This window comes from Ursus arctos, unplaced genomic scaffold (assembly GCF_023065955.2).
Source record: "Ursus arctos isolate Adak ecotype North America unplaced genomic scaffold, UrsArc2.0 scaffold_18, whole genome shotgun sequence".
NCBI classification, from domain to species: domain Eukaryota; kingdom Metazoa; phylum Chordata; class Mammalia; order Carnivora; family Ursidae; genus Ursus; species Ursus arctos.
The window spans coordinates 50,746,900-50,759,550 of record NW_026622852.1 but is presented as its reverse complement, the minus strand read 5'-3'; the positions used below and the strand labels follow the sequence as shown (position 1 = coordinate 50,759,550).

General features: G+C 54.7%; 2 protein-coding genes across 3 annotated transcripts in view; one reads left to right on the top strand and one right to left on the bottom strand.

Moving 5' to 3' along the window:
• Positions 1-4,691, bottom strand: part of OLFML2A (olfactomedin like 2A) — a 28,279-nt gene extending 23,588 nt beyond the window's left edge. Inside the window, exon 1 of the mRNA XM_026513948.4 lies at positions 4,459-4,691. Coding sequence (XP_026369733.3) covers positions 4,459-4,572 — 114 coding nt within the window. The 5' untranslated portion in view covers positions 4,573-4,691. The remainder of the gene's footprint in view (positions 1-4,458) is intronic.
• A 114-nt stretch (positions 4,692-4,805) lies between these two features.
• The window catches only part of NR6A1 (nuclear receptor subfamily 6 group A member 1), a 227,950-nt gene continuing 220,104 nt past the window's right edge, over positions 4,806-12,651 (top strand). Inside the window, exons 1-3 of one of the 2 annotated variants that reach the window (XM_057313752.1) lie at positions 4,806-6,317; positions 9,745-9,798; positions 10,193-10,612. In XM_057313752.1, the coding sequence (XP_057169735.1) occupies positions 10,513-10,612 (100 nt within the window). In that variant the 5' untranslated portion in view covers positions 4,806-6,317; positions 9,745-9,798; positions 10,193-10,512. Of the gene's footprint in view, positions 6,318-9,610; positions 10,613-12,651 lie in introns of those variants that run through there. The other variant, XM_026513944.4, reaches the window with a different exon arrangement.

Sequence of the window (12,651 nt, the reverse complement as noted above, 5' to 3'; positions counted from 1 at the left end):
GAGCCCGTCGTGCTTGACTGGAGGCAGCAAAGCACCCCGGCTCCTCCACTGCCCTGCGTGGCCTTGAGCCCCTGCGTCTCTGCATCCTCCTCTGTAAAATGGGGAGGACAACAGTCTTTGTCTCTTACGAGGCTGAACCGAGTCCATGCATGCAGAGCAGCCAACACCAGACCTGGCACAGAGTCGGCGCTCTTCAAGTGGTACTTCTACCCAGGTAGCTGCCTCACGAGGCACGTCATTTTCTACCTCTCTCTCCTCTCATCACAACCCCGTCTTAAAGAGGAGAAGTCTGAGCATTGGAGAAGACTAGAGGCTTCCCCAGGGTCACTATGAACAGTCTGACTCCAAAAATTTGGTTTACTTGCTGTTCCTCCCATGACCACCCACCATCACCAGGTGAGGGCTTCCCCAACAGCAACTGAACTGTGACAAAGAAGTTGGGTCCCAGGGGGGCAGTAGAGGGCCTGGGGCTCCCGCTGGGCCTGGCCCACCCTGCCCTGGGCATGAGGGCTGGAGCTGTTGTGAAGCAGGGAAGTGCCTGCCTCAGCGCCCCCCCCCCCAACCTCTCTCTACAGCCTCACTCAGCACGCACCAAAGACCCCAGAAGTGTGGGTGGTTCATGCTTAGAAACATCCCTAGGTACTTGCAAGGAAATCCTACAATGAGATGGCAAGAGGGCATACTTGAGATTTTTCTGAAGAGAGATGGATAAATCTGGCCACAGTGGGAAGTGGGGGGGGGGGCTCAAGCTATGAAATGTTCTAGAAATGAGCAGGTTGAAATCGTGTCACCTTGAGGTGGAGTCTTCCCCCTTCTGTCATGGCCAGCCCAGACTCCCTGAGAGCCTGTTTCCATGTCCTCCTGCAGGCAAAGACCTTCCCCAGAACCCACTGCCAGCTCAACACCTCCGTGGATGGCACAGGACCCCCACACTGAAGCCATCCAAAACCGGACCCGGCATCTTTTCTCAACTGATGTCTACCTACCCTCCCACCCACCCCAGATCTCGGAGCCTCCTCTTTACACCGGATAAGCCATCAGTCACGTTCTTCCAATTCTTTGTCCTAACTATCCCCCATCTCTCTCTCCGGGTCTCCATTCCATGACCACAGCCCGAGGTCAGACCTCATTAACTGCTTCTAGGAACACGGCGGCCTCCTCTCTGCCGGTTTAATCTTCCAAAAGCTCCTCTTGGATGATCTGTGAGTCTTGCTCCACAAACCTCCATGGCTCTCTGTATCTCCATGAGTTCTCAACTGGGGGATGTGCGTCAGAATTACCTGGAAAGCGCTTGGAAAATGTAGACGCCCTGGCCTTAGTCCACACTTCTTAACTCAGACTCTCAGGTTCCGCATTTGGATGCCCACTGAAAGCTGAGCATCCTGGAACCCCAGGATTCTCCAAACTCCTCAATCTGACTCTTTTGACCTTCAGCGTTCAAGCCTGTCGGCGGCGGGGGGGGGGGGTGGGGGGTGGGGGGAAGGGGTGTGTGGAGGGACCAGCAGCAGGGCTGTGTAAGATTCTGGATTTCAGTGCTGGGCATGGAGCTGGGCACACGGGATGTTTCTCAGTACTTTGTCCTAGGTGCCCCAGCCAACGGGAATGTTGGGGCAAGAATTTCCCTGTAGAGAGACCCTGCGGGGCCTGGCCTGGCCCCATGCTCTTTGCGTACAGAACGACTTCATCACTTGTATTCCCTGTCTGCCCTGAGCCTGTTTTCAATTACACCCACAGGCGGAAACTCCCAGAGCGGAGGCGCAGCAACACCTAAGCCCCAGGGACCAGCCTGGGCTAGAACATCTGATCCAGCCCGAGACACCACCGCCTGCCTGCCTTCAGCCCCTCCTGCTCCCTGGCCCAGTTCTCACAAGCCCTGGCCTTCCCTCTGTTCTTGGGCCCCTGGTCAGTAGCAGGGATGACCAAAGACGCCTTTTCCACATCTGGATGCATGGAGGAAGTGAGGTACCTTTCACAGTTGGGGAAACTGAGGTAGAAATGGGGAATTCTCAGTCACATTCCAAGGACACACAGCAGAAAGCAGGTTCCCAAAGGTCCCTGGTGCCATGCCTGGGTTTCCTGTAGTTACCTGTCTGTCCATCCCAAACTCTGAGGTGGCAGCCCCTCAGAGATGCCAGGGAAGCTGTGAACTCCCTCTCCCACTCATGCTGGACAAAGCACTTCCCTAGATGAAAACTCCAAGCGCTGTTTAGGAAAGACCTTGCTATAAACATGAAATTAAAAACACTGAGTGAGGAGCTGCCTGAGACCACAGAGTTCTGTGGTGAGTACTGGGGTTGAGCTGCCCCTGTACCCCTGAAAGTATGGGGCAGGAGGGGGGACTGGACCTCCCAGGAGCAGGAAGCCTCAGGAAAGGGCCAACTTAACCCTTTAGGGCCCTAGATAGATAGACTTCAAATCCCAAGCTGGCCCTCCCCCGACTCTTCCCCTCCCCCTCCCCCAAATCCGAGGGGCTTGGAGAGAAGGATGGTTATGGGGGAGGGAGAGGGTGATTATGAAAACAGCTCTCCCTGTAGGGCCAGCAGGAGACCGGCTGTGCTGAGGAATGCGGAATAAATTCACCCATCACTTGATTTTTATTTTTCCCAGCTGGCTGAAGTTGTGTGAGGTGGGAGGTGTCTGAAGGAGGGCTGTGCTGTGTCCCCCAGCTGCTTCGTCCTCCAGGCTCTAGGGTGCACCTCCCTACCCCACCAGCCCCAGCTTGCCCTGGGACAGCTAAAACACACACACACACACACACACACACACACACACACACACACACACAACCTAGCAAGTGTTTGGCTGACTTACTACATAAACAGGGTGTTAGGTTTTCTTAGTCTTTGCTTTGTTTTGAGTGCTAGCCCTCCCCCACAAGCTCTACATGCATGGCTCGGAGGATGCCCAGGACCAAATATTCCTCCCAGCCAGAGAGATGGAAGGCACAAAGCACTGATCAGGTTATGTGGGGGTTTTTGCTCACTGTTCCCTTACCTGAGCCAGGTCAGGGAATCCAAGAAGGTCCTGCACATAAAGGAAGTTGGCAGATACTGCTTTTCAGATGGGGAAACTGAAGCCCAGAAGCAGGCAGTGACTTGCCCAAGGTCACACAACCAAAGAACAACAAAGGGCCAGAACCCAGGTTTTTTGATTCACAAGCTGGCCACCTTTCTATATACTCTAGTTTCCCATCTGTAAAGTGGGAATGATACTCATTCCCTTCTTGCCTTTGGAGCACATGGTCAGGACTGCAGCTCACTTGTTTTCATACCCTGAGCTGGATCCCCAGGATGAGGGCCTGCTGGTGCCCACTGCACACACTCACCATGTGGCTGGCTTCTGCCCTTTACCTTGCTTCTGGACAGTGCAGCCTCACCTTCTACCCAGGAAAGAGGTTAGAGTGACAAGAAAAGTCACTCCTTTGCTCTCATGCTCCATGAGCAGGACCCTACCTTCTTCCTGCCCCTCATTCATTCCCAGTCCCACCCTTGTCCTTACTGGGTCATTTCCAGAACACCCTCAAGGGGGCCTGGCTCTGACTGACTCTTTTGGGTTCCCCTAGTAAGATTCTGTAATCACAGCATGATTTGTCGGGCACCTACTAGGTACCAGGTGTGGTGCTAAACATTTTACAGGCATGACCTCACTAAAGATTGTCAACCACAGGAAGTGGGAACTATTATTATTCCCATATTTACAAGAGGAAATGAAGACTGGGAGAAGTGAAAGATTCAAGATCACCGCGCTGAGAGGTGGAGCGGGGATTTGAACTCAGGTCTGCTTGACACCACAGCAGATCCTTTTAGCCACAACTGAGAAGACTTCAGGCCCCTTCTGGAAGCATGATGTCCTCCAAAGGGTGCATTAGATTCCTGGCAGGACTACCAGAGGCTAGGCGAGTGATCAGCCCACTAGGCTGGTCATTGGGTAGGGACTCCGGGTCCCCAGCATGGCCAGAAAGCCTTGGCTCAGGGTCTGCTGCAAACCTGGAAGTCCCTGGATAGCAGTTACCCGGGGGGTCTGCTCGACGTGTGTCAGCCTCCCATGGAAACTTTGAGCCAGATTTCCAGGCTGCCCCTGCCCAGCGCTCCTGGGAATCCCTTCCCTAGGCTGGGGACTGCATCTCTTGTCTGTTCCCCCTCCAAACTCCCAGGCTCCCCTCTTCCTGGCCCTGGGTTTCAGTGCTGATCTCCTCCCCGCACTGGACTAGGTCCCAGAGCCCTTTCCTGAGACCCGCAGGTCCCAAGTACCCCTACCATCTGCAGCGCTTCTTCCCCCACGCGCTCCTCTCCCCGGGTCGTAACCCGAGTGGCTTCCGTGCTGAGCCCGTCGGGTCTCCCCTCTCCCGGTTCTCCGCTCCTGGCCCCGACACCCTCCTTGGTTCGCACCCCAGCCACAGCGCCCCCTCGCGCCCGGCTCCCCGCGGAGCTGAGCCCCAGTCCAAGGGCCGCGCCGTACCTTACTGTCAGCGCGCACCCGGCCCGCGCGCGGCAGTAGCAGCAGCAGCAGCAGCGGCGGCAGCAGGAGCAGGGTCAGTGGCCGGGGCCGGGACAGGAGGGCGGCCGCGGCCATGGCGGGATGGGCACGGTGGGCCCGGACAGACGCGTGCGGACGCTGGGAAACGCGGGCCAGACTGCGAGCTCGGTGCGCGGCCAGGAAAGTCCGCGAGGCGCGCCCCCCGCCCCGCGCCCCCTCCCGCGCCGCCGGGGGCGGAGCTAGGGTGGAGGGGGCATCCCGCCCCGCCCGGCCCTCTGCCGGGTCTCTTCGTCATTGGGCGGCTCTCCAAAGGGCATCCCTGCGAGGACACAAAAAAGGGTCTTGTTCCGAGTCCCTAGGAGCAGCGGGGCCAATAAGCGGAGCGCGGGGGTCCCCACACGGACGGAGGTCCTGCTCTGCGAGATGTGGGCGTGTCCCTTCACCTCTTTGAGCCTCAGTTTCCGCATCTGAAAAATGGGGGAGATAGTGCTTTCTTTTTGGAGTGGTTGTAAAGTTCAGATGAGTGACGTTTCCAGGGCAGGTGAGACTTTGAGCTCTCCCGACACCCAGACCCCGCCAGCTCTACCCTTCTCACGGCCCAGACCTCCCCCCACCCCGCTTGTTTCTTTTCCTCTTCCCTCCAAAATCCCGCCCGTCGACCCCCAACTAAACTCCAGTAGCTCCCGGCTAGTTTAAGCACTCTTCCTCCTCCCCATCCTCAGGAGGGAGGGCTTCGTTTCTCTGGCTCCGAGGCAGCAAAACTTTGAAAAGGAGCCGCCTCCCGTCAGGTTCTCTGCCCATCCCCTCGCTCCAGGGCCCTTCGGTCTCCCTTGGGAGCTGGCTTGTTGAGGTCCTCCGGAGATCCTGTAACCACACCCAAGGCGGCACCTCTTTACCCTCTCAGAATCGACAGCTCTGGATCATGCCACCTTCTCAAACCCTCTCCTCCCTCGGTTTCTTTCGGATTTCTCGTATTATCTCATGCTGGGCTCCTTCGCAGTCACTTGGCAGGTCCTTCCACCTCTGCGCGCCCTGCGCGCCCTGGCGTGGTGCCAGACGCCTTTCTCTCTCCTCTCCACTCTGACTCTGTAGGTGACCCTCCCCTGAGCCCACGACAGCTCCACCTGTGTGTCTGTTTACCTGCCCTTGTAAAATTCAACTGCTCAAAAAGGAACCTTTAACTGTGCCTCAAACGTCCTACCTTACCGCTACTCTCAAGCACATTCCTCCTCCCCTGCTCCTTTTCTTCACAGAATTTATCAGGTATGTGTGTTTCCTTGAATCCTTTATGCCTTCCCTTGTGGGAGAGACGTAAATCAACAGGGCACAGACCCTGTGCACGAGCAGCTCACTGAGTGGTCTGGAAGTGTGGTCCCAGGTCCCTTACCTGGGAACTTAGAAATGCAAATTCTCAGGCCCTACCCCAGATCTCAGGAAGCAGAAACTCTAGGGATGGGGCCCAGCAATCTGTTTTAATAAGCCCTCCAGAGGATTTATAATTTGAGACGACTGGCCTAGCACAAGGTCTGGGGCTCCCTAACTCTGAGCGGCAGCAAGTCTGTGCAGCAGGTGCTCCGTACGGATTAGCTTCTTTCACGACCGGAGATCTGGGGGCGTGCCCAAACCAGGGCTGGGGTAGTATAAAACACGAATATGCTGTGTCTTCTTCTTCTCCTTCTCCTCCTTCTTTTAAAGATTTTATTTATTTGAGAGGGCGAGGAGAGGGAGAAGCATAATACCTGCTGAGCAGGAAGCCAGACGCCAGACGCACGGCTTGATCGCAGAACCCTGGGATCCTGACCTAAGCCGAAGGCAGACGCTCACCCGACTGAGCCATCCAGGTATCCCTGGTGTGTGTTCTTATGTGCATAGCCTATCTGTGAATGGACACACAATAAACCAGTATGGTGGTTATTGCTCAGGAGGGAAACCAGTTGTTGGGAATCAGAGTAAGGAGAGAGGTTTACTTTTCATTGAATACTTTTTTTGCATCTGGGAATTTTGTAATGTATGTCCCATCTATTCAAATAATAGACAAAATATACTTAAAAGAAACAGAACTGCACAGGGGTTCTCTTTCCCACCCTGGCTCTGACTCTCTGGCTAGGCTCTGGAAGAAAAAGGCCACCATCGCCCCAAACTCTGCCCCCTGCTGGCTATCCACAAGACGGCTCCACAGTCTCTGCTTTCCTCCTCTTCACCCTTCTCTCCTGCCCCTCTTTCCCTCAGCAGGCTCCAGTCACAATGGATTCTCTCAGTTTCCACTAGGCCTTGGGACCTTTGCTTATGCTGTTCCTTCCTCCTGAAACTCTCTCTCTGTTCAATCTCACTCACTCCTACTCATTCTTCCCATCTTATTTCAATGTTCCTTATTCCAGAAAGCCTCCCTGATCAGCACCCCCAAACAAAATGAACCCTGCCACACATTCCTGCAGCACCAGGAACTTCTAGGTGTGTTCTCAGTTGTAGAACTTATGTGCACTTGTGGGTCTGTGTGGTTAGTTGATCTGATTAGTGTCTGTCATCACCACCAGTGGGCAAAGCCCCCACTATGGGGCTCAAACCTGCTTTTTTTTAAAAAAAGATTTTATTTATTTATTTGACAGAGAGAGAGACAACCAGCGAGAGAGGGAACACAAGCAGGGGGAGTGGGAGAGGAAGAAGCAGGCTCATAGCGGAGGAGCCCGACGTGGGGCTCGATCCCAGAACGCCAGAATCACGCCCTGAGCCAAAGGCAGACGCTTAACGACTGAGCCACCCAGGCGCCCCAAACCTGCTTTGTTTTTAACTGTATCCCTGTTTCCTCCTGTTTCTCTCTCTGCCTCTGGCCTTTAGGGGAGTGGTCCTGAAGATGCCTCCTTATCTATACTTTCCTGTCCAGCTCTTCTGTCAGAAGCCCTGCTGGTGATGGGAGTCTTTTCCACCTGTCTTTCTGAGCCTGTTTCCTCATTTGTAAATTGATAGAAAGTAGTGACTTCTCAGGATTGTTAGGGGGGTAGGGAACACTGTAGGGAAAAGATCCCATCATAGATGCCAGACACACGGTAGGTGCCTACCTCATAGGACTCTATATGTTTAGGACAGTGGCTGGGGTCTCAGCAGATTGCCATTTCCCTCACTTTTCTCAGTTTCTTTCTTTTTTTCTTTTTTAAATAATTTTTATTTTGTTATATTATCAGTTTCATGGTAGTTAACTCTTCCCAAGGAGCATTTTCAGAGGAGAGGTGGATGGGAATTAGGGTAGCTCTTTAACACAACAGGTCCCATTTATTAGGCCAGGCCTTATATTAATTGCTTTGCATGCATCATGTTAATTCCCTTAACAGTCCTGTGACGTAGCAACTTTCATTATTTTCCCTCCCTCCCCTTAGAAACCAGGACTTTGAAGCTCAGAAGTAACATGCCCAAAGTCACAGTTACGAAGTAGAAAAGTCTGATCTGTTTTATTCATCCTTTCACCCACTCAGCAATTATTTACTGAGTGTCTACTATGTTCAGGCTCTGTGCTCAGCAGCTGGGGTTATAATGATGAGGGAGAGAAGAAAGGGATTTGACTAGTAAGATCTAGAAAAGCTTTTAGGAGGAAGTGGCAATAAAGCTGGAATCTGAAGGAGAAGGATGAGTTGCTTCTAAGGACTAAATATTTGGCAAACTTTTTGGCCCATCTTTGAGGGTCAACTTAGAATCTGTCCACCACTGAAACCCCAGGCCTTCAGGAGGTTCCTGCAGTGTCACTTAACCTCTGATTGGATCTCCAGGGAAGGGGAACTCACCACCTCCAGAGGACTGCGATAGAAAGGGAAGTTCTCAGGGCTCCTGGGTGGCTCAGTTGGTTAGGTGTCTGCCTTTGGCTAGGGTCGTGATCCCAGGGTCCTGGAATTGAGCTCCACATCAGGCTCCCGCTCAGCGGGAAGCCTGCTCCCCCTTTCCCTCTGCCTGTTGCTCCCCCTGCTTGTGCTCTCTCTGTCAAATAAATAAAATCTTAAAAAAAAAAAAAAAAAGAGAGAGAGAAAAAAGAAAGGGAAGTTCTGGAAAGCCTAGGAAAACCATGTGGTCCTGACATGTTTTAGAACCCAGAAATGAGGGTGTGACCCAGAGAATCCATCTCCTCTGCCCCCTACCCCCCACACCACACATCACACCACACCCTCACTCCATCCCCTCTCTGGGGCTGAAGAATAGTAGTAGGGAAGCAATTAGCTCAACAGAGCTGTAAGGAAACACAGAGGGGATCTAGAGGTCCCCTGGTGGGAAGTATTTAAAAACGTGTCCCTGAGGATATATTTGAACAGGACCTTGAAAGATGAATAGGAGTTTGGGCGTGCATTGGATGAAGCCAGCAGAGTTCCATCTTGAAGGAACCAAGGTTCAGGTTCTGATGTCTGACCCACTAGGTCTGGAATCCCCATCACTGCTGGGTGACTTCATCAGTGTATCATAGGGACAATATTGGAGCTACCTCACAGAGCAGGAGTAAGGTTTAGACAACATAGTGTTAACATAAATCTCTCAGTAAAGTGGCCAGCACTTTTCTGATTAAAGATACAATACAGGTTAACCGATGTTGGTAAGGAACAGCCACCTTCAAAGTGAAGGAAGTGTGGCAAAACATTCTGTGTAGCAGGTGAGGGAAGGGGTGTGATGAGAAATGTGTGCAGGGGGTCAGACCAGGCAGGGGTGTGAATGCCAGGATAAGGATTTAAAAAAATTAAGCAAGGAATGAGAGATGAGCCAATGGATTGGTAGGGCGGGATTCAGGGGTGGTGAAGAAGGGACAGCCATGAGGAAGCTGTGGCATGACCCGGCAGAGGAGAAGCGGGTGAAGCACCAGAGTTCTTCTTGTTCTTTATCTTCAAGCAGGCCAGGTAGGGCTTAGACCTGGGGCGGCAGCCAGGTAAGTCTTTCCCTGAGAGGGTCCCCGAAGGCGGATGCCCGGGCAGGCCCAGAGGCTGGTGGCCGTGCGCCACCTGGTGGCTGCAGAAGTTAGGCTGAGCCGGGAGCAAGGGAGACCGCAAAATCCGGCATTTTGCTCTGGGAAACTGAGGCGGGGGGCGGCGGGGGTAGGGTGGGGTTTGCGATCTTTCGATTGGACTTCGTCCCTATTCTAACCCCATTTTACAGATAGGATAACCAAGGAGAAGGGAAGGCGAACAAGGCTGGGTAAGGAGTTTCTCAAGCGGAGGGCTTCAAGACACCAGGAGTCAAGAGCCTGAGAGTTTCTTAAGGGCATCAATGGCCTGGAGCTTTATTTTCTATTTTGTTGCGCAGGGGGAAAATGAAAGAGGAGGAAGAGAAACCGTTGTCCTTCCCGCCCACCCGGAGGTAAAAGGCTTTTAAGAGTACCCCGGAAAACAGAGTTTTATAGATTCCATTTGCATACGAACGTAGTCACCTGGAGTTAAACTCCGGCCCTTTAATCTCTGGTCCAATTTGTCCCGAAGCCGCGGAGGAAGTCCCTCGTGAATACCTACAAACTCCGCCCCTCCAAGCCCCGCCCACAGGGCTGGGCTTCATTGCACGTGCTCACCCGGGTCCTTCGCGATCCGCCCCTAGGAAAGACTCATTGTCTACGCGGGGGGATACGGGGAGTAGTAGGGTACTTTGATCTTGGAAAAATCAAATAAAGACAAGTCCCTGAAGTAATCTTTGTTAAATTTTCACCAGAAGTTTTTATCTCGGTTCGTGATATTGACAGGCGTTGGCCTTCACTTCTCAGGGCTGCTTATCCTTCTTCCCACCCCTTCAATTGGTGGGGTCCCGCGTGGCCGGCCTCGCCCGGCGGACTTCAATTCCCAGCGTGCCCCTCAGGCCCGTGCGTGGCAGCGGCGCGTGACGTCGGGGGAGGGAGCTGGCCAGTGCTGAGGGGGCGCGGCGCGGAGGGGCGCGGAGCCGGGCGGCTCGGGGCCCAGAGAGCGCCGCGGCCGTGAGCCCGCCGGCCCCTGACAGCCCCCTCCCCCCGGCGGACGACGACGACGAGGACGAGGGCGCCGGTCATGGCGGAGCAGCGAACAGAGAGCAGGCCCTGAGCACCACCGCATGGAGCGGGACGAACGGCCGCCTAGCGGAGGGGGAGGCGGCGGGGGCTCGGCGGGGTTCCTAGAGCCGCCCGCCGCGCTCCCTCCGCCGCCGCGCAACGGTGGGTGAGGGGCGTGAGGAGCCCGGGCCCAGGAAGAAACGACCGGCTGTCCCTTGCCCCCGGGGTTCCCTTCCTCTCAGCCGACTCTCTGGGAAGCCGCAGCGGCTCTGGGTCCCCTCAGCGTGGACCTTCACCCCGGTCCCCTTAGCGCGGACCCTCCCTCTCCTCCCCCGTGCTCCTCAGCGTAGACCCTCCCCCTCCTTCCCCGTTCGCCTCAGCGCGGACCCTCCCCCTGCCCGGTTCCTTCAACCCGGACCTTCGTTTCCCCCTCCCCCCTGTCCCTTCTGCATAGGCCTCCCCTCCCCCCGTCCCCTGTACGCGAATCCTCTTCCCTCCCTCCAGGTCCCCTCAGCGCCGAGCCCTTCCCTTCCCCTGGGTCCCTTCAGCGCGGACCCTCCCCGGTCCCCCACCTTGAGTCCCATCATTGGGGGCTTTCCCTCCCCATCGGGTCCCCTGTGCTCACAGCCTCCCCTTTCTTCCCTCGGAGGGTCCCTTCAGCGCGCTCCCCTCCCCCCCCGCCCCCTCGGCGCCCTCCCACGCGGGTGTTCCCTCCCTCCGCGGACGCCACACCCTCGTCCCCGTCGTTCTCTCTGCCCTCACCTTTTTGGAGCCGCTTTCCTACTCCTCTGCTGTCCCGCGCTTCCCCTGCCACCCCCATATGCACCTCCAGCCTCCTCCTCTGCCCCGACCCCCAGTTCGTTAGCTACCCGCTCAGCGCTTCCTTTTCGGACCTCTCAGTGCCTGCTCCACAGCCCATTCCTCTGCTCCTACCTCCGCCCGTTCTCAGCCCCCTTCTTTGCTGGCTCAGACCTCTGGCCCGACCCGGCGCTCGGGACACCTGCCTCTACTCTCCTTCCCAGCGGCCCGTCCCGGTCCGCGCCTTCCCAACCTCAGCTCTCCCCTTCCCTTTCGCGGTCCCGAACCCGGGCGCTGAGAATTCCTCACCTGGCCCGGCCGGCCCTTCCTCCCGTTCTCCCCCCTGCCCCCACGTCCGGGCCAAGTCCTCGGGTTCCTCCCGGCCGACTTGCCCTCCCCCCCCCCCCCCCCCCGCTCCTTTCCTCTGCGGGGTGTTTTATTTGTATCTGTTTGATATTTTCCCCCCTCGGTGTTTGCCGCGGAATGTTTTTATTGGTAACGTGTAAGGAGCTTTTGTGAGGTCGTAAAAGGTGAACTTTTGAACTTGGAAAGCGCCCTGGAGCAATTAGCGCAGGCGATAGCCCCGGGAGGCCTGCATTACAAAGGGTGCTCGTACCGGCTGGCAAACGCTCCGGCTGCAAACCCGATTTATTTATTTATTTGCCTTGCCTTCCACCTTTCACATCTCCTCATTTCCGAATAAAGGGCAGGCTCTCGGAGATCCGCGCCTCCTCCCCTCTCTGCGCCATAAACTCGCAATTCTCTGAAAGATCTAGGACCGAACAGTGTCTAACAAGTAACAGATTTCAAATTGAATGCAAACACCCGGGACAGTTAGGAGGCACTAAAAATTAATTGCTTCAGCAAGAAGTTTCTCAATCAGGACAGTGACCCGGCAGGTGTGAGGAAAGTAACCTGAAAATAGATCATTTAGGCGCTCAGTTGTTGAATGAATGAGGAGCTACGGAAGGGGAGAGATTTGGGGGTGAATCCGCCTTCGTGTACTTGTAAACTCATCAAACATTTACTGCCAATTCAGTAGATCTGGTATTTTTACCGGTTAAGGTAAAAGTCTGTTTAGAAGAGAGCCTGGTTAATTTCACTTGATGTTGCTGACCAAAGAGTGGTATGCTTTAAAAGCTCTGTCCTTTTTTAAGATGTATGTGATGTGTGGTATCTAGGTGGCTGGCAGTCCCGTGGGATGTCTTTGGAGAATAATTTCTGAATGTGAACATGTTTGAGATCAATAAAATCCCGTGTCACAAAGGAGGAGGCTGGAATCCATTGAGGGTAGAAGAAGACAGTGTCATAGGAACAAAGAATTTCTTTAACACTTTTGACTTTTTAAGCTTTTTAAGAGGAGATTGGTTTTGGTATTGATGTATGAACGTCGTAAATCCTGA